General features: G+C 37.0%; 2 protein-coding genes and 1 long non-coding RNA gene across 4 annotated transcripts; 2 read left to right on the plus strand and 1 right to left on the minus strand.

The window, feature by feature from the left end:
* The first annotated feature begins 8,984 nt into the window (after nucleotides 1-8,984).
* LOC104090754 (ran-binding protein 1 homolog b-like) lies at nucleotides 8,985-12,488 on the plus strand. Its single transcript, XM_009595927.4, has 4 exons — nucleotides 8,985-9,332; nucleotides 9,433-9,584; nucleotides 9,721-9,846; nucleotides 11,852-12,488. Exons 1-4 carry the CDS (start codon nucleotides 9,175-9,177, stop codon nucleotides 12,082-12,084), a joined length of 669 nt encoding a protein of 222 aa, XP_009594222.1. The 5' UTR covers nucleotides 8,985-9,174; the 3' UTR covers nucleotides 12,085-12,488.
* Nucleotides 12,489-13,814: 1,326 nt separating this feature from the next.
* Nucleotides 13,815-17,072, plus strand: LOC104090753 (pyruvate decarboxylase 2). Of its 2 annotated transcripts, XM_009595926.4 has the most exons (6): nucleotides 13,817-14,365; nucleotides 14,979-15,142; nucleotides 15,475-16,125; nucleotides 16,204-16,321; nucleotides 16,437-16,625; nucleotides 16,709-17,072. In XM_009595926.4, exons 1-6 carry the CDS (start codon nucleotides 13,892-13,894, stop codon nucleotides 16,877-16,879), a joined length of 1,767 nt encoding a protein of 588 aa, XP_009594221.1. In that variant the 5' UTR covers nucleotides 13,817-13,891; the 3' UTR covers nucleotides 16,880-17,072. The 2 variants fall into 2 exon arrangements, with proteins under 2 accessions (XP_009594220.1, XP_009594221.1); XM_009595925.4 differs by having other exon boundaries at nucleotides 13,815-14,365; nucleotides 15,475-16,321.
* Nucleotides 17,073-18,302: 1,230 nt separating this feature from the next.
* LOC104090752 (uncharacterized) lies at nucleotides 18,303-19,318 on the minus strand. The gene is made up of 2 exons (XR_684991.4): nucleotides 18,937-19,318; nucleotides 18,303-18,586 (listed from the first exon to the last, which is right to left on the minus strand). It is a non-coding gene; the product is annotated as an uncharacterized lncRNA (long non-coding RNA).
* Nucleotides 19,319-19,991: the final 673 nt, after the last annotated feature.

The raw sequence follows: 19,991 nt of genomic DNA on the forward strand, positions 1-19,991 counted from the left end.
GATCGCGATGCACCAGGCACCAGATGACAGCTGAAAATCAAAAAACCAGATTTTTCCAAAGTTCAAAAGATCTGTAGGCTATCCGAAACTCACCCGAGCCCTCGGGGATCTAAATCGTACATGCACACAAGTCCAAAAATATCATACGAACTTGCTCGCACGATCAAAACACTAAAATAATGCCTAGAACTACGAATTGGATACCAAATCAAATGAAATTTTTTTAAGAAACTTTGACAAGAGTGGGTTGCTCTAGTGGTGAGCACCCTCCACTTCCAAACAAGAGGTTATGAGTTCGAGTCACCCTAAGAGCAAGGTGGGGAGTTCTTAGAGGGAGGGAGCCGAGGATCTATCGGAAACAGTCTCGCTACCCCAGGGCAGGGGTAAGGTCTGCATACACACTACCCTCCCCAGACCTCACTAGTGGGATTATACTCGGTTGTTGTTGTTGTTGTTGTTGTAGAATTTTTATTTTAACAACCGGACGCCTGAACCACGTCAAACCAGCTCCGTTTCTCACCAAATTTGGCAGACAAGTCTAAATATAGTAATGGAGCTATACCGGGTTCCGGAACCAAAATACGGACGCGGTATCAACAAAGTCAAACATTAGTCAAATCTCTTAAGTCATTAAACCTTTAAACTTAAAAATTTCGACAACATGCGATAACTCGAGATAGAGACTTCCGAATTAAATTTCGGGCATACGCCCAAGTCGCAAATCACGATACGGACCTGCCGGAACTATCAAAACATTGATCCCAGTCTGTTTGCTCAAAATGTTGACCAAAGTCAACTCAGTTGAGTTTTAAGGCTCTATTTCTCATTTTAATCAATTTTTCATATAAAAACTTTCCAGAAAATTATACGGATTGCGCACGCAAGTCGAGGAATAATAAATAGTGTTGTTTGAGGTCTCAAAATACATAAATAATTATTAAATTTAAAGATGACCTTTGAGGTCATCACAGTTTACTTTGCAAAATTATTGCTAAGGAAATTATTTTTATAAGGATAATTTTAAGTTCCTATATATTAAGAGTTCCTACATTATTAAAATAAGGAAAGATTTAATAGCCATATTTTTAGTTGATTTTAAACAACTCAATTTTAGGAAAAATAATTAAATGACTATTTTGTCTAATGTGAACTATATTTTAAAAGGGTAAAAAATGCGAACAACATTTCGCTAGAGGCCTTCGTGCTTTTAATATAGTATAGATAGATAGATATATAGATATAGATAAGTATTTCTCTGAAAGCTTGGTTATTAAATCCGTTTTTTTCCTATTCTTTAATACGAATGTTACTACAAAAAGTATCTACCATTATATTTTGAGATAGTAATTATTGTTGGAAAAAATAACAATCGTTAATATTGTCGCTAATTTGTCACTAAATAGGATTTGTGATAAATTTTTATTGTTTAACTACATAATTTTCTTATTGTTAAAATTTTTTCTTTTTGTAGTTGACATGTCTAGAATACATTGTTAATATGTATTGATACGAAATAAAAACCAAAGAAAGTGATACATAATATATCACGACCCAAAATCCATAAAGGTCGTGATGGCGCCGAACTCCACTGTCAGGCAAGCCAACAATAAATACTTAATTAATTCCTCATTTTAATATTTTTGAAATCGTAAATTTACTTCAATTTATTTAGTAAAAGATGAATTTACAGAATAAATAATAATATTTTTCAATTCCAATAGTGAACATCCCATAATCATCCCAGAACCCGGTGTCACAAATGCATGAGCCTTTTCTAGAAATTTAAAATAAAACACAATAACTGTCCGGAATACAACTTGGACAGGAAAGAAAATACAATACTCTGAAGGAGACTCTGCTGATTGCGGTGCGTCGTATAGAATACAGCTCACCTAAGCCCCCAAAATAATCGCTCCTATGCGCCCACAAGGCCGCTAAACATATGTGTACCTGCACAAAAATGTACAGCAAGTGTAGCATGAGTACGTAAATCAACGCGTACCCAGTAAGTATCCCGCCTAATCCCGAAGAAGTAGTGACGAGGAGTCGACTTCGACACTTACTAGTGGTCCAATAATATCAGGTACAGTAAAGAAGTGAATGAATATGAGATAGAGTAAATATATGAAACAAACAAGTATAAAATATGTAGTACAATTTTCCTCTTTACAATTTACGCAAGCTCTCAACTAGAAAGTCCCCTCCGTAACCGGAGCATATGTATAGATATAGTGTATTTCATCAAAGAGGTTGTCATAATCCAAATCAGGAAAAACCCCTCAGATACACTGGTTTTTTGCCAAATATTACGCACGATTCTATGTGGATAATATATATATAGGAAATGTCGAGGCGTACGGCCCGATCCAATATAAAAGTAAATTGTGCACTGCTGAGGGTCGAACGGCGCGAACCATAGATGCATCTATTAACCTGTCGAGTCGAACGGCCCGCTCCCATTAGAGTGTGGTACATAAATCCTATCGAGGCGAACGGCCCGATCCCATAAGAGTGGTAGAAGGAAATACCCCGCTCGCGAATCATACGTACGACGCGATCAAATATAAATTTAACACTAAAATGATAACTATTTCTTGAATCTTTTCAAAATATGGGAAAATTCAGCTTGTAGCCTTTTAAGAAAATTACCCCGCTCGTGAAACATACATGCGACACGGTTACACATAGATTTCTTAAGCTATTTTAGCATTACTCAATCCTTTTCGAAATTACGAAGCTCAAATGAAACCTTTTAAATCTTAAGTTCTTAAATTTCAATTCTTTTCAAAACATTTAATAAGCAAACTCAATGTCGCTCCCTCTCGAGGCAGATAATAAACATAAATCAATAACAATATCAACAAGTCATGATGTGGGCCTAAAATTACCCGAACACAGGCATAGCTAGTAGCTACGCACGGACTCTCGTCACCTTGTGCGTACGTATCCCCCACAAATAGCAGGACACAATAATTTAGTTCGCCTATGGGGTTAATTCCCTCTTAGAAGGTTAGAAAGGAGACTTACCTCGCTCCGAAATTCCATAACTGGCTCCAACGCCACTCTAATACCTCAAACTGATGCCCAACGCTTCAAAACTAGCCAAACAGTGTGCAAACCAATGAAAATATACTCTAATACTCATAACAATTCAATTTACTACAATTTCCTTTTCCGCTCGAAAAATCGGTAAAATCACCCTCGTGCCCACGTGCCCGGATTCTGAAAATTTTTGAAGATAAACATTACCCATAGCATTACGAACTCAAATATATAATTTGTTCTCAATTCCTTACCCAAATTCGTGGTCAAATTCTAAAAATACTAATTTCTAGATTTTTCTTCAAAATTCCAAATTTCTACAAATTGTTCATGTCTAAATCCATAGATAATCCAAGTATTTAACTTGCAATAGGTGGGAATCACTTACCTTGACATAGATAAAGAAGATGGAGCTCCAAAATCGCTCCAAGACCGGCTCCCATGGAGGAAATGAAGTAAAAATAGCCAAAATCCCGTTTTTAAAACCTCCACTGCCCAGGCGACCTTCTTCGCGATCGTGGGAACACCTTCGCGATCGCGAAGACCAAATTCAGCTGCCCCAACTTCTCTTCTACGCGAACGCGACAACGGTGATGCAATCGCGAACCTCTGCCTGATCAACCTACGCGAACGCGAGCCCAGCTCCGCGAACGCGAAGGAAAAACCTTCATACCTCAGACCAATGCCTTCTGTGATCGTGTACTTGCCCCTGCGATAGTCAGCACTATGCGATCGTGTGCCTATCTATGCGATCACGATGAACAACCCAAACACCAGAAACCAGCAATCATAAAATAAGGGGAATTTGGTCTGAAACCATCCCGAAGCACACCCGAGGCCCCCGGGACCCCGTCCAATCATACCAACTAGTCCCATAATATAACACAAACTTGCTCGAGACCTCAAATCGCATCAAACAACATCAAAATTATGAATCGTATCCCAATTCAAACTTAATGAACTTTGAAACTTTAACTTTTACAATCGATGCTGAAACCTATCAAATCGCGTCCGATTGTCCTCAAATTTTGCACACAAGTCATAATTGACATTACAGACCTACTCCAACTTCTAGAATCAGATTCCGACCCCGATATCAAAAAGTCCACTTCCGGACATGCTCCCAATACTAGAATCACCATACTGAGCTATTCCCAGACTCGGAATCCCAAACGAACATTAATAACACTGAAATGCACTTCAACCCAAATTTATGAAATTCTTCCAAAAATGCCAACTTCCACAATAGGCGCCGAAACACTCCCGGGTCATCCAAAACCCGATCCGGACATACGCCCAAGTCCGAATTCATTATACGAACCTGTTGGAACCTTCAAATCCCGATTCCGAGATCGTTTAATCAAAAATCCAACCTTAGTCAATTCTTCCAACTTAAAGCTTCTGAAATGAGAATTTTCTTTTCAAATCAACTCTGAACTTCCGAAATTTCAATTTCGACCACGCGTATAAGTCATAATACCTGAAGTGAAGCTACTCAAGGCTTCGAACCACCGAATGATGCACCGGGGCTCAAAACAGCCGGTCGGGTCGTTACATAATAGATCACTAAGCTTCCAAAACTATTTTGTCATTTTCATGCTTGATTAAATAAGACCATTATTCATATTTTCAAGAGTTTATATTTTTAAAAAAATTATTTTCTAACTTATATATTATTTAATAATATATATATATATATATATATATATATATATTTGTATATATTGATATAGGATAAACGCGCATCCTATATATCATAAGATTATGTAATGACCCGGTCGGGCTTTTTGAATATTATAACCCCATTCCCTCATTTACTGCTCAATTTATGCCTTACAATTGATTTATGACTTATCGGATTAGTTGGTTCAGGTCCGAAAGGAATTCAGAGTGAAATGAGACATTTAGTCTCATAATTAAAAAACTTAATTATAAAAGTTGACCGAGTGTGGATTTATATGTAAACGATCTCGGATTTAAATTTTGATGATTCCAATAGCTCTGTATGATAATTTTGGACTTAGAAACATGTTCGAAAAATTATTTGGAGGTTCGTAGTGGAATTTAGCTTGAAATGTCGAAAGTTAAATTTTTGGGGAGTTTGACCGAGGGGTTAACTTTTTGATATCGGGGTCAAAATTCGGTTTTAAAAATTGAAATACCTCCATTATGTCATTTATGACTTGTGTGAAAAATTTGAGATTAATCGGATATTATTTGATAGGTTTCGGAGTCATTTGTAGAAATTAAAAATTTCAAAGTTCACTAGGCTTGAATTGGGGTGTAATTCGTGGATTTAGCATTGTGGTGATTTGGGGGTTCGACTAAGTTCGTATGATATTTTAGGACTTGATGGTATGTTTGGGTGAGGTCCAGGGGGCTCGGGTGAGTTCCGGGAGGTTAACGGATCATTTTTGGACTTGGCATGTTGGTTGAAGACTGCTGGTGTGTTTTTCTAGTTTCCTTCTTCGCATTCGCGAAGGGGAATTTGAGGGACGCAAGATTTTCTCTTTGCGTTCGCGAAGAGGAGCTGAGTTGTTCATCGCGTTCGCGAAGGAAAAAATAGTGGGCATGGGTTTTTGCCTTCGCGTTCGCAAAGAGAAAATGTTGGGCAGTACGATTTTGTGCTTCACGAACGAGAGGGACATGTCGCGTTCGCGAAGAAGAGAGGTCTGGACAGAAAGTTTAAGTTCAGCGTTTTGGAGCTCGGATTGAGGCAATATTTGAGAGATTTTCAGAGAAAATAACGGGGTAAGTATTCTAACCCAATATTGGTTAAATTACCCGAATCCATGGTTGTTTTTATCATTTAATTGGTGAATTAAGTTGGAAAAGTTTGAAAACCCTCTTGGATAAATTTGAGGATTTGAGGGCCGAATTGCTATTGGAATTTAGTAATTTTGGTATGGTTAGATTTGCGATTGAATGGGCGTTCATATTTTATAACTTTTGTCGAGTTCCGAGACGTGGGCCCCACTAGCAATTTTTGAGCTAAATTTTGGATTTTTATGAAAAATTAGCATTTTCTTATGGAATTAATTCTAATAAATTTTATTGACTGAATAGAATTATTTGTGGCTAGATTCGAGGCGTTTGGAGGCCAATTCACGAGGAAAATACATTGCAGAATAAAGAATTTCATGGTTTGAGGTAAGTAACAGTTTTAAATCTGGTCCTGAGGGTATGAAACCCCGAATTTTGTGTCATGTGATTATTTTAGAGATGACGCACATTATAGGTGAGGGGCGTGTGGGCGTGCACCGAGGGGATTGTGACTTGGTCCGTCCCGTAGAAACTGTAAAGTTGAATAACTTGTTGATAACTATGTGCTCTCTATGTGTTGTGTAAATTTGACTATAAGTCATGTTAGAAACCATGTTTAGGCTATATATTGGGACCCACAAAGGTCGTATACATGTTGAACTATCTGCTTAATTGTTGCTTTATACTCAGTCACAGTTTACTTGATTATTTTATCCCAGTCTCTATTGTTCATTATTGATGCATCGTATCATTGTTGTTTGGGTTGATTTTATGATTGTTGAGAGCCCGAGAGACTGGAGAGATTTATGATTGAGCGAGGTCGAGGGCCTGATTGTGAGATATTATACTATAGCACGTGAGTTGTCCGTGCAGCACGTGAGTTGTCCATGCGGATCCTTATATTATACCATAGCATGTGAGTTGTCCGTGCAGCACATGAGTTATTTGTGCAGCATGTGAGTTGTCTGTGCGGATCCAGATATTAATACTATAGTACGTGAGTTATCCGTGTAGCACGTGAGTTGTCCGTGTGGATTATAGCACTTGGGCTGTAGGAGCCCCTCCGGAGTCTGTACACCCCCAATGAGCGCGGGTGCCCATTGAGTGTGAGTGCTGGGGGCTGAGAGTCGAGTGGTTGAGCGGTTGTGACGAGTTGAGTATATGTTGCCCTGAGAGGTTGTACTTGCTTTTTATTTATTGTTGCACTTAGTTGCTATATGTCATTGATGTGAAATTCTCTGAAAGATCTTATATCCGGATTACATGAACTTGAACTATATAAAACTGATTTGACTTAAACTTTTGGAATTTAAAGCATGTCTACTCTCTGCTGGAATTACTGAAAATGAACTATAATTGAGTAGCTCATCATTATCTCCAGTTCCTTATTTATTATTGTTACTTGCTGAGTTGGTTGTACTCATACTACACCCTGCACTTCGTGTGCAGATTCAGGTATTCCCGGACATAACGGGTGTTGATTCTCTCACACAGTTAATTTTCCAGAGATTTAGAGGTAGCTGCCGTGTTTCGCAGACCTTATCTCTCTTTCCCTATCTCCTTGTTACTGTATTTGGTCTCAGACTATCATAGATCATATTTTTCAGACTTGTATTCATATTAGATGCTCATGTACTCAGTGACTCCAAATTTTGGGGAGTGTTCATATCAGTATTTGTGGAACTTTGTATTGTATTTAAATATTATGTCTTTTTTTTCAAACTTAAAGGAAATTGGGGGTTATTGATGTTATCGGTTTGCCTAGTTTTGAGATAGGCGCCATCACGACATGTCAGATTTTGGGTCGTGACAGATTAGTATTTTTAAAATACTCAAGACATACGTTGTGTACCTTGATAATAATATAGAATAATGTGATCTAACTATTCTTCATCGTACAAAATTGTATTATATAATTCTTTAATAAACAATTTTGTAAAAGATGTAAGTGAATAATGTTTTATGCCCCTTGGATAGTCATCTAATAATCCCTAAAAGGTAAATGAAAATAAATAAATAAATCATGGGCTTGCCGACTCAAGTTTTGTTGTCTAGCCAAAGTTCCCTAAAGGGTGTATCAATATGTGTCTAGCCAAAGTTCCCGTCCCCCGACCTTCAAAATATTTAAAAGCTAACTCATTGCCACAAGTTTTACATTTAGCCTTATTTTGTAGAATTAGTTGAGTAAAAAATGGCCAAACAATAAATGTTTCTGTCCGTTTGGTACGTTGTCTAAAAAAGTAGGGGCAGTAACATGAGTATCAGACGGAGCATCATTTGGATTATCACTAGTTGGGTTAACTTCAGGAGCATGACTAGTGGGTGTATCGTCATCCGGTTGAGTTTCATCAAAATATATTTCCTCATCATCATTTTCATCAATAGTTGGATTACAATAAAGAGCATTCATTAATTCAAGGATTAATTGTTCACCAGCTCCAACATTATGAAAAAATTGACTCTCAGTAAATTGTAATAAACTATTATCACTATCAAGAATAGCCGGTGTAGGAGGGATATGGATTTGGGTCGGGGAGCCGGGGCAGTGGAGGAGGAACAGATTGACCACTAGATTCGTCACTCTTGGATTTTCCCTTACTTTTACCAAAAAATTTTTTTAAGGAAGCCATCTTAATTAATCAAATAATAGAAAATAAATAAAACAAACAAAACTATAATAGTAAAAATTAAGAGTTGGAACGAGTTTACCGAATTGACGAACAACTTGTTGAAAATTAATTATCGTTGAAGACTTGAAGACTTCAGTTCACCAACTTCATAATTTTTTCACAAATTGTAACAATAAAGTAAGCAATAGTAGCAATTATAGAAGAAAATTAGAGATTGATGATTTTGTGAGAAAAATGAAAGAATGTGGGTATTTATAGTTGAAAATAGGGAAAAAGTATAATTATAAAAAGTTTGGGGTTAAAATAAAGTTGGGGGTTAAATGGCTATTTTATAAATAGCCAACGACTATTTTGGCAGACCCAACGATTATTTTTTAAATGCTCAAATGGAAAGAATTTTTTTTAAAAAAAATTTGACCGTTGGGACCGTTTAGGATTGTTTGGGCCCGTCAAGACAAGTACAATCCCGGTCTTAAATAATCCCGGGCTTAGCGATCCTAAAATGAAGAACCGGCTCAAAAGACTGACCAAGCCCACTTAGCCAATTCTAACCGATTCAGGCCCCGTTTGATCCGCGCTTCCGGCCGGTCCCCGTCCCCATTTGCCACTCTTAGTTCACGCTGCGCTGTGCCCCTATTCAAATCTTATATAAACCTTTCTTCCTATTCCCCAATATCCTTCACTCTCTCTCTCTTTACAAAACCTCTCTGTGAAGAAACACAACATCCGTACAAAAACAATGGCAAGCATAGAGCCCGACCACGAGCACAGAGAAGAGGAAGAAGCGGCTGCCGGAGCCGATGACGAAGATACCGGAGCTCAGGTCGCGCCGATCGTCAGACTGGAGGAAATAGCCGTAATAAATGGGGAAGAGGACGAAGATGCTATCCTCGATTTGTAATTATTCAATTTCTCTCATATCGTATTTATTATTTGTCCTACATCGATCTGCTTCAATTTCTAGGGTTAATAATAAAGTAAATTTATCGTTATACAGGAAAGCTAAGCTTTATCGATTCGATAAAGATGGAAATCAGTGGAAAGAGAGAGGTGCTGGTACTGTTAAGTTTTTGAAACATAAGGAGACTGGAAAAGTTCGCCTTATTATGCGCCAATCTAAGACTCTTAAGATCTGTGCTAATCATCTAGGTTTGTTTATTCATATTCACTTTATGACTTTTTTTGTGCATTATTAATATCGATTTATTCATTTATGTGTTTTGTTTGGTTGAGATCTGTAACATAGACTCTGATCTTATGAGTTTTGCTGTATTATGTGGTTCAGTTGTTCCGACGATGACGGTTCAGGAACATGCTGGAAGTGAGAAGTCCTGTGTGTGGCATGCAGCAGATTTTGCTGATGGTGAATTGAAAGATGAATTTTTTTGTATTAGATTTGCGTCGATCGAGAGTAAGAATTTCGAACTCTGAATTACTGTCAGTTTCTGCTAGATTTTAGGGTCTTGTTTGTTTGGTGAAGCTTTCAATTTGCCAAAATTTGAAATTTCTTTTCTTCATGATTGCCTTTATCTCTTGATTGCTAGTCATTATACTAGCTTCCCTGTCACTATTGTTATTTTGTTTGGAGAAAATTTCATTTTCTATATGGAATGTTGTAATGTGTGCCTATTCTGGTTGTAGACTTAAATTAAGCGATAGTTGCAGTTAATGGTATTGAGATCAATCGAGTTTAGAAGGTTTCCACATCTTCGTAAAAAAAAGTATAGGAGGATTTTGTTTTTAATTTAAAAAAGGCAGGCCCGGGCGTGTAGCACCGTTCTCCGAGGGGATAACGTCTCAAAAAAAGTATAGAAGGATACATATATAATAACGCCTTGTTAATTGTAATGTCAAGATGTAGAATCAAATAATTTACACATGAAGTGGAGTGTCTGTCAATCTACTATGGATTGTGCCTGATATATTTTTCTTTGCTGTAAGTGTGATGTCATGGACTATGCCTCACTATATGATAGGTGAAAAGTATCACCCTGTGTCCTTGCCCTTTGAAACAAAGATCAAGCCTGAATAAAACTTGGAAGAGTAAAATGTTGTATGAAGTTTGAATGCAGATACTAGGGATTGATGAGTACCTACATTCTTTTCCAATTCTAAACTCAAGTGCTGACCCAAAATTTTAGATGTCCAAATTTTACTGCTCGACATTGTGTGCGTGATAGTTTGTCTCTCTTGTGACTTAGGTTACATTACCAGTCTGGTCACTCCCATGCCTTATGCCCTCCTAAACAGTAGATCCACAGCTTTGCTGATGTAAGAAGAAAAAGCAAACCAGACCTTAAACTGAAAAGGGATAAATTAGACTTCTCTCTGCAAGGGAATACACACACACATATAGATATTATATTCTATTTTGTTAAGTGGCATTATACATATTATCTTATGCCTTTGTTTTGAGCTCTATTGTTCTGTTGTGTTTTTATTCTCTGTATAGTATTACTTTATCTCAAAATTTTCTCATGGTCTGAATTGAATTCTTTTCAAATTGTGTGCTCCTGCTTTTACTCCACATATTAAGATTTTTAAGGTCCTAATGTGTAAGCTAGGTTGGCATAAGGGAAGAGGGGAATGATGGGAACAAGTAACAACTGTATGTATTAGTAGATCCCCTTGCTTCTGCCCTCTGCTATTGTCCCGAAATTCCCAAATTCCTGAAACGATATCATTGCAGGCCTTCATTAATTTTGAACCTAAAACATTATACTGCAAATTGGATGCAGCCTTAGGAGGGAAAAACGTCTGTGTGGGAACTCATTAAAGAGCCATCATTTATGATTCTCTAAACTACCGGAACCTGACCAAAGCAATTTATCTTTGTTGCTTAATGAGGTTGTTGAGAACCTTTGCATCTTATCGTCTTGATTGAGGTATGTGTTAGTGTTGAGAGTGAACTGATCTTGGACTTCTCTCTAGAATCCCAATGACCTCATTGAGTTTTGCTAAAAGATCATGGTTAATACTGCAACATGCTTATCTACTTGAGAGAGATTGCTCTTTAGTGACTTGAGGACTGGTGCATTATAAATTGTCGAAAAGGACTACTGGATTATAAGGGGTGGAGTGAACCTACCCGGGTGTGAGGTAACCTTTTAATTTACCAGGTCTTTTAGATCCCTCAACTTGATCATCATTACAGTTCCACTCAAATATTGGAGTTAATTACTTTTAAAGGATTAGAAAATTGCCCATGATTGGAGGTTTGTCAAACACTGGATGGAAAGAGGGGGCTAGTAGAAGTGATTCTGAGGAAGTTGTAGATTAGTAGTATACATGATCATCCTTCTCAAAAAAATAGTATACATGATCATGTTCCTGATTCTTTTATGTTGCCTGCCTCTGTATTTTTTCTTTTCTACTTTCAGCAAAAATGATGTCTTACGGTGATTTGTTTCTTCTAGATTGCAAAGCCTTCATGGAGACGTTTCAAGAGGTTGCTGAATCACAAAAGAAGAAAGGGGAAAATGAGGATGCATCTAATGCTGCTGGCCTACTTGAGAAGTTGAGTGTTGAAGATAAGAAGTCAGAAGAGAAGAGCGTGGAAAAAGCTGAAGAGAAAACGAAGGAAGACGTCGTCAAAGAAGAGAAGCCTTCTGATAATGCAGAGAGAAAGGATGAGACTGCTTCAGCCTGAGAGATGTATGTCATGTACGCCAGATGTAGTTGGTGAGGTTCATAATACCGCCACATTTGCCAACCAAATTTGATTATATTGTCTGGTCGAGTGCAAGGGTGGTTAATTTTCGGTGTTGATTTTGGGTGGGGTCGGTTTGTTTTTTTTTTGGGGGGGGGGGGGGGGGGGGTATTTGTTTGTCCATCCCTGAGGTGTTTCAATGTCTTGGAGATACTCACGTTAAGGTCAGATCGTGTTCTCTGGTTGAGGTATTGTGTTGGTGTACTAAAGGTCTTGGTATTATCATTATTCATATGCCCAACTGTACTTTGCTTATGCAAGTCCTCTTTACGAGGCTGTTCTTTCTTCGAAGGCTGTGGTTTGATATAATCCAATTCATTCCTTATTGGGGAAATTCGAAGCTACTGCTAGTTTTGCTGCTGCATCTGATGTTTATGTATTTATTTTATTTTTATGAAAGTGCCTTTTTATGGTGTGGTAAAAGAAACAGGCTCTCTTGGTCATCATTTGTCTCGTGAAGGAAAACACTTAACTTGATTTGTCACAATATATGTACACGATGCTTCTCTTAGAACTGTGATTTGAAGAGGTCTGTTGGAACATTGATTTAAAGAGTTCCTTAGATTTTGGGCAGAATCGGCGATCAAACAAGTTGTGAGCTTCTTTCTTTGGTCGTTTAGATTGTTGCTCGATTTACGTAGTCATTACTGAATATATAACCTTATGGTCTGTAGGTTGCAATTCTTTTAGTTACATAAAGTGTTTAAAGAGTCGCATATAGTAAACGGAATATTGACGGTTTTATGAATATCAGTAGTTATTTGTGATTTGTTAAGCTATATTGGCATTACAAATATGAAATGAGCTACAGGCCCGAGTTCTACGAGTACGTACACGTTGGTGAGGATATCTATCTAGTTATTTACTCACTCCGGTTCACTTTAATTAATTTTTTGGTTATTTTCACATATATTAAGTAATTCACATTTTAGTATTAATTAACAATTAAATTGACCATAATAATCTTAATTTGTTCATTGAAAATATAACAAATATTCATATAAACCCTTTACTCCAAGGGTAACTTTGGAAAAAAAAATTAATTTTATTTTTATATTTGAAAATATCAAATATTGTGAACCACAAAAAAAAAAAGACAAAAAAATCAATTAAAGTGGATGGGAGTGAGTACTGTACTACTGTTTAAGACCACTGTAAAGCTTACATAATGTGCAAAGACAGATGGGAAGGTAATTTCATCCTTTTTCCTCTTTAGAAGAAGGGGGAAATAGACCTTTGCTGCCGCAACAACACCAACAGTTTCGCTCAATTCTAAGCAAATTCAAGTTAACTATATTAATTTTCACTAATTGTTCCATTTAAGCTAGTCTCAATAGATGGGGTGTGAATAAATAGTGAGAGAAAGGTACCAAGGAAAGTACTGGTTTTAATACAAATATACATGACCGACTGAAATATTACACCTAAATGAGTACAAATTAAAATCGTACAACAACTAGACCGTAACTCCGATCATTGAGCCAAGACATTCGCCCTGTGTTGGGTTCCCTGATATTTGAAGCAGTAAAAGAAAAGAAAAAAACTGACCACCTCTCCAAGAAAACAATACGAGAAACCACTACCTTGTTCTTCAATCAACAATTCCTACCTTTTCGAATCTGAACAAACCGACTTTTATTCTTACGTATATATTCCTCGTCTTAACCATTAGCCATCACCAATTCCCTCTGCATTACTTCTCTCACTACCATTTTAACCTTTCCTTTTACATCAAGAAATTCATAACATGGACGGCTCAGTAGCCAAAGGCACTTCCTGTATCCAAGATTCTCAATCTTCTTCTGTTATCGCGAACACTGACGCCACCCTCGGGCGCCATTTGGCACGTAGGCTAGTTGAAATTGGAATTCAAGATGTTTTCTCAGTGCCTGGTGATTTCAATCTCACACTTCTTGATCACCTCATTGCTGAACCAAGGCTTAAGAATATTGGCTGTTGCAATGAACTTAATGCTGGATATGCTGCTGATGGCTATGCACGAGCTCGCGGAGTTGGTGCGTGTGTTGTCACGTTTACTGTTGGTGGGCTCAGTGTGCTTAATGCAATAGCTGGTGCTTATAGTGAAAACCTCCCAGTTATTTGCATTGTGGGAGGTCCTAATACTAATGATTATGGAACTAATCGAATTCTCCATCATACCATTGGATTGCCTGATTTCAGCCAAGAATTAAGATGTTTTCAGACTGTTACATGTTATCAGGTATCAGATCTAGCTTTTGACCCCGTGCTTAAATGTTATAAAATTCATACTTTCATTTGAGTTTAATTTCTATACACACACAGATAGTGTAAAAGTACTCTTACGGTCACCTAAAGATAGATGTCCCTAATAAGTGAGATTATTAACTTGGTAAATGAGGCAAATAGGTTAAAATATACTATTAGTAGAATTTTGTCTAAACTGTCAGTGTATATATATAAGTTAAGTTGTTTCATTCTTTAATTGTCTTTCCTATCGTTTTGTATTGTTTTTCTGTCGAAGTTGGTAAATGGTATTGCTTCCTAGCATGAGTTTGTATGAAACATGATACAGTATCATTATGCAGATATCTAATCACATCGGGTGTTTTCATGACTTATCTAATTCTCTTGCAATGTTGGAAATTTGTAGTGAAAAGTAGAATTGCATGTTTATACATAAACTATTCATAACCAGTATATAATGGGAGAAATCTAGCCATGAACGAGACCCCTCTAGTTCTTATTAAAGATTTTTAGGTCCTATATATGAAACTTGAATTTCTTTTCCAATAGAAATACAATATCTTACATATCCAACAATTTTTATGTTTTCTTGTTTGCTTTTGTGTTAGGCGGTTGTAAATAACTTGGATGATGCACATGAACAAATTGATAGAGCCATTTCCACTGCTCTAAAAGAAAGCAAACCAGTATACATCAGTATAAGTTGCAATTTGCCAGCCATTCCTCATCCAACTTTCAGCAGGGATCCCATCCCATTTTCTCTTTCACCTAGGTATGATCATTACCTTATTATCTACTCTTAGCTTCATTAAGATAGTGGCGGATCTAGACTAGAAGCAACAGGTTCGACATAACTTATTGTGTTTAGCTCGGACTATATATGTGTGTGTGAAAAAAATTAACGAGCAGATCTCAGCTGACTATGAATGCTAGATTCGCCACTGCTGCGTGAGATCTATTCTTCAACTTAATCTAGGCTAGACACAGCGAGTATATACGCGTGTGAAAAAAATATAAAGAGCAGAACCCCTTGATAAGTCAAGGAGATGCTACTGTTGCATGAGAAATTGTTCTGTAACTTACAATTCTTACTTACTGATACAGGCTAAGTAACAAGAGGGGATTGGAAGCTGCAGTGGATGCAGCAGTTACCTTTCTAAGCAAGGCAGTGAAACCAGTTATGATTGGAGGGCCAAAGTTAAGAGTAGCCAAAGCTTGTGATGCTTTTGTTGAATTGGCTGATTCTTCCGGTTATGCAATGGCAGTGATGCCTTCAGCAAAAGGGCTAGTGGCAGAACAACATCCTCACTTCATTGGAACTTACTGGGGTGCAGTAGGCACGTCCTATTGCGCGGAAATTGTTGAATCAGCTGATGCTTACTTGTTTGCTGGCCCAATCTTTAACGACTACAGCTCTGTTGGATATTCACTTCTGATCAAGAAAGAGAAATCGATCATCGTGCAGCCTGATAGAGTTGTAATTGGCAATGGACCAGCTTTTGGTTGTGTCCTAATGAAAGATTTCCTATCTGAACTAGCAAAGAAAATAAAGAAAAACGAAACTGCATATGAAAACTATCGTCGGATATTTGTGCCTGAAGGAACACCTCTAAAATCAGAGCCTAATGAACCACTAAGAGTAAATGTTCTCTTCCAGCATATACAGAAGATGCTTTCAGATGAAACAGCAGTGATTGCTGAGACAGGGGATTCTTGGTTCAATTGCCAGAAGCTTAAGTTACCAGAAGGATGTGGGTATGTGACTAATAACAGCTTATCAGCCTGGTATCCATTTTATTTACAGACATTAGAAGAAAAAAGTTCGTGTTGCAGGTATGAATTCCAGATGCAATATGGCTCCATTGGTTGGTCTGTTGGTGCTACCTTGGGCTATGCGCAATCTGTACCTAAAAAACGTGTCATATCTTGCATCGGTGATGGAAGTTTTCAGGTACTAAACGAAAAACACTTTCCTGGAAAATGACTTCCGTCATACCAAAAACACCCAATATGTTAGTATAATAATATTACTCAGTGTGTAGAACTAAATGGTATTTGGATCACAGGTTACTGCACAAGATGTGTCAACAATGATCCGTTGTGAGCAAAAGAACATAATTTTCTTGATTAATAATGGTGGTTACACGATTGAGGTTGAAATCCATGACGGGCCATACAATGTGATCAAGAACTGGAACTACACTGGCTTAGTGGATGCTATTCATAATGGTGAAGGCAATTGCTGGACCATGAAGGTGAGTGTTACTGTATAAAAGTACTGGTTTGATACTCGGACAAAAACGCCATTTTTTTCAAATTGTTTCCGACTGGATTGCAGGTAAGGACTGAAGAGGAGCTCACTGAAGCAATAGCAACTGCAACTGGAGAGAAGAAGGATTGTTTATGCTTCATTGAAGTTATTGTTCACAAGGATGATACTAGCAAAGAGCTGCTCGAATGGGGTTCCAGGGTCTGTTCTGCTAATGGCCGTCCACCAAACCCTCAATGAGTCTGGCTTCATTCGTCTCATTTTAGCAATGTGAGAGTCTGGTTTTACCTTATCTAAAAATGAGGTAGCACTTCTTTTTTTCTTTTTCGACAACAGTGGTGTCCAGGCGGTGCTTACCCACACCTCGAGTACTATATTTCTTCGGGTAATTAGAAAGCTGTTTACCATTTAATAAAATGGATTTTTGGAATTATTACATAGCTCTATTTGCTACAGTTTCACTCGGTTGATTAAACATTCTACTCAGGCCATGCTAAAAGATGTAGTCTAGCTAACAAACAATAACGACTAACAAGACCCTGAACACCGGATGAGAGCTTTGGAAATTGGACTTGACGAAGTTAACAAACGAGGCTTTTCATAGTTACATTAAATATAAGATTGACATTTTAAACAGTTAACTAGCTGCGATGAAACTACAAAATTGGCAAATTGCCTGTGGAGGTCGAATCTCTATTTCTCTCTGAATCACTATGGCTATAAACAACCATTTGAAATTAGCGTTGTATTATAAATAGCAGACCACTATATATGTCAATTAGGAAGCATCTTATTAAATTTCCGTTTAGATCAAGTGTCCATCCTCAAGTATATCCTTGTTCAAGATCTCTTTCACCTTGCAGACCTTATGCCTAATGGAATAAAAGATGAGTAGAGTAGAACCATCAAGGAAAACGACAGAAAATTTCTATAATATTTACTCTTTCAGCATATAAGATTTTGAAGCCTAAATTATGGGTTTAACGCAGTGCAGATACAAAACCAACCACTAGAAAGAAAGGGCTTTAAGAGTGTTTGACATTTGCTTACAAAAATGTTCAACTGATTAAACTATGACATGAAATTAAGGCATGATATTAGGTCCTGGAATTGACCAAGCAATGCATAAAATAGATCAAGTCAGAACCATTCCAGACTTTTCATTGCTGAAAAAATGGACTGGAGGAGAAAGTAATCCAAATTTTAGAATCCAAATCCCCATTTATCCACCATACATATCAACATGTTGAACATATCGCACTGCTCATTTTGCTTGGACAATCTCTCATGCATAGCTTCAATAAAAAAGCCAAGAATCCAACCACTTTCGCATTCAATTAGATATAGCTTCTCTTTACTTGAATAACGAACGTGTAATAGAAACGCTAAATAGATAACATTATCTACTTCAATTTTATTTAACTTATTATCTACTTGCACATAGAACTATGAGCGGATTTTCAAAATATTACATGGACGCCGAGAACCTTAACTAGAGATGCAGCAAAAAACTTGAATTTAACAATCCAGCCGTCGTAATTCACACTGTTGTGAAAATTACCACATTCACAACACAAAATAAGCAGGTCCAACGGACACCACATTGATGTCTTAAAAATAAAAAGGGATTACGAAGAACAAAATAAAATGAACCAGGTGAAGATTACTAAATTAAGGAGTAAATATCATAAAATTATAAGCGAAAATGGCTATCAAAGTTTCAATATACCTCAAAAGCGAAGTACATTAGGTGACATTAGCACAAAAACACTAGAGAAATTAACTGCAAAGTTCTGAAAAGGGAAACAAAAAGACGCAATAATCCAAGGCAAAGTAAATACGCCAAAAGCTAAGAATGCTGAGGCGTGCGGAATAGGCTTTTTACTTAGATCTCTGCCTCATCTTTCGGCGCTTCCTCTTCAACCTCCTCATACGCTTCTTCTTCCACTGAAAATCAAAAAATGCGCCCGCTCATAAAGTAAGTATTAAAACATTACTGAAACTAACTAGAAACGTACACACACTAATTTCGCACACACTTTCATCAATCAGTAAGTAGTTCGCATTGATCGACTTAAATCTAGATTCACCTCTATAAATACGAGAAATAACTAATAAAAAGTGCGAAAAAAATAAAGTGAGTATTAAAACATTACTGAACAACATTAACTAGAAATGTACAGACACACACACTAATTTGGCGCACTCCGACTTAAAATTCTAGATTCATCGGTATACAAATGCGAAAAAAACAAACAAAACAAAAAACAGAAGAAGAGATGTCCATGTCTACGCACCTTAGCTCTCATGGTGAATCAGCTACGACTTAAGGGACTGCTCTTTACTTCCTGACCAGAACGAACCTGTCGATTGATGAAGAGGATACGGCACTAAATAAAGGGAATGGAGGGCTGGGGGAATATAAAGGAAACCCTAGAGTAGTGTGATCATGGGCTTTGGGTCTTTGATTCCGGTACGAGTAATGGGCCCAACCCGCGGTCTAAAAGTCCAACCCTGCGACGATTAGATTAGATTAGATTGTACTTTTTCTTTTCTTTTTTAAGGAAATGAAATATTTATATGCTAATACCTAAAGTTGGTTAATAGAACTAATACTAAAGTTGGTCTTTATTAAACTTAGGGCATTTTGATTGCAAAATTCAGCCAACTCAATACAAACATTACAAGTCTAACAAAATGTGTTCCATTTCAAAATAATGGGGTTCAACAAATAGAGGTTGAGTTGCAAAATACATCGTTTTCGCATAGGTTGGACCGCTCACTTGATTTTTTTTTTTGTGTATGTGCGGTAGGAATACGAAATAATGGCATCATTAGATAATGCAATTACATAAAGCTAGAGTCCCGCTGGGCTCGTTAATAGATACTGCCACAATGTTGTTATCATTAGAAATTAGGATTACAAGCAATGGCGAATGCACATGGGCACTTGTGGGTGCTTAAGCACCCATTAACTTTTACCATATTTAGTAAATTACATAGACAATTGTAAAAATATTTAGATAAATATTGAGTTAGCACCCACAAGTAAATTCATTTTTCCTCTTCTTTTGGACGGCGAACGCCCATAACTTTAAAATTCTCGATCCGCCACTGATTACAAGTTACAAAAGTAATATACTTTTATCTTCCAAAAAACAAATTCTCAATTCAAATATTCTTATCTCTCTCTCTCTCTCTCTCTCTCTCTCTCTCTCTCTCTCTCTCTATATATATATATATATATATATATATATATATATATATATATATATATATATATATATATAAAATACATTATTTAGATTACTTAAGCTATTTAATTGATTTAGATAACTTCATGTAATTACTT

Source organism: Nicotiana tomentosiformis, chromosome 6, assembly GCF_000390325.3.
Source record: "Nicotiana tomentosiformis chromosome 6, ASM39032v3, whole genome shotgun sequence".
Taxonomy (NCBI): domain Eukaryota; kingdom Viridiplantae; phylum Streptophyta; class Magnoliopsida; order Solanales; family Solanaceae; genus Nicotiana; species Nicotiana tomentosiformis.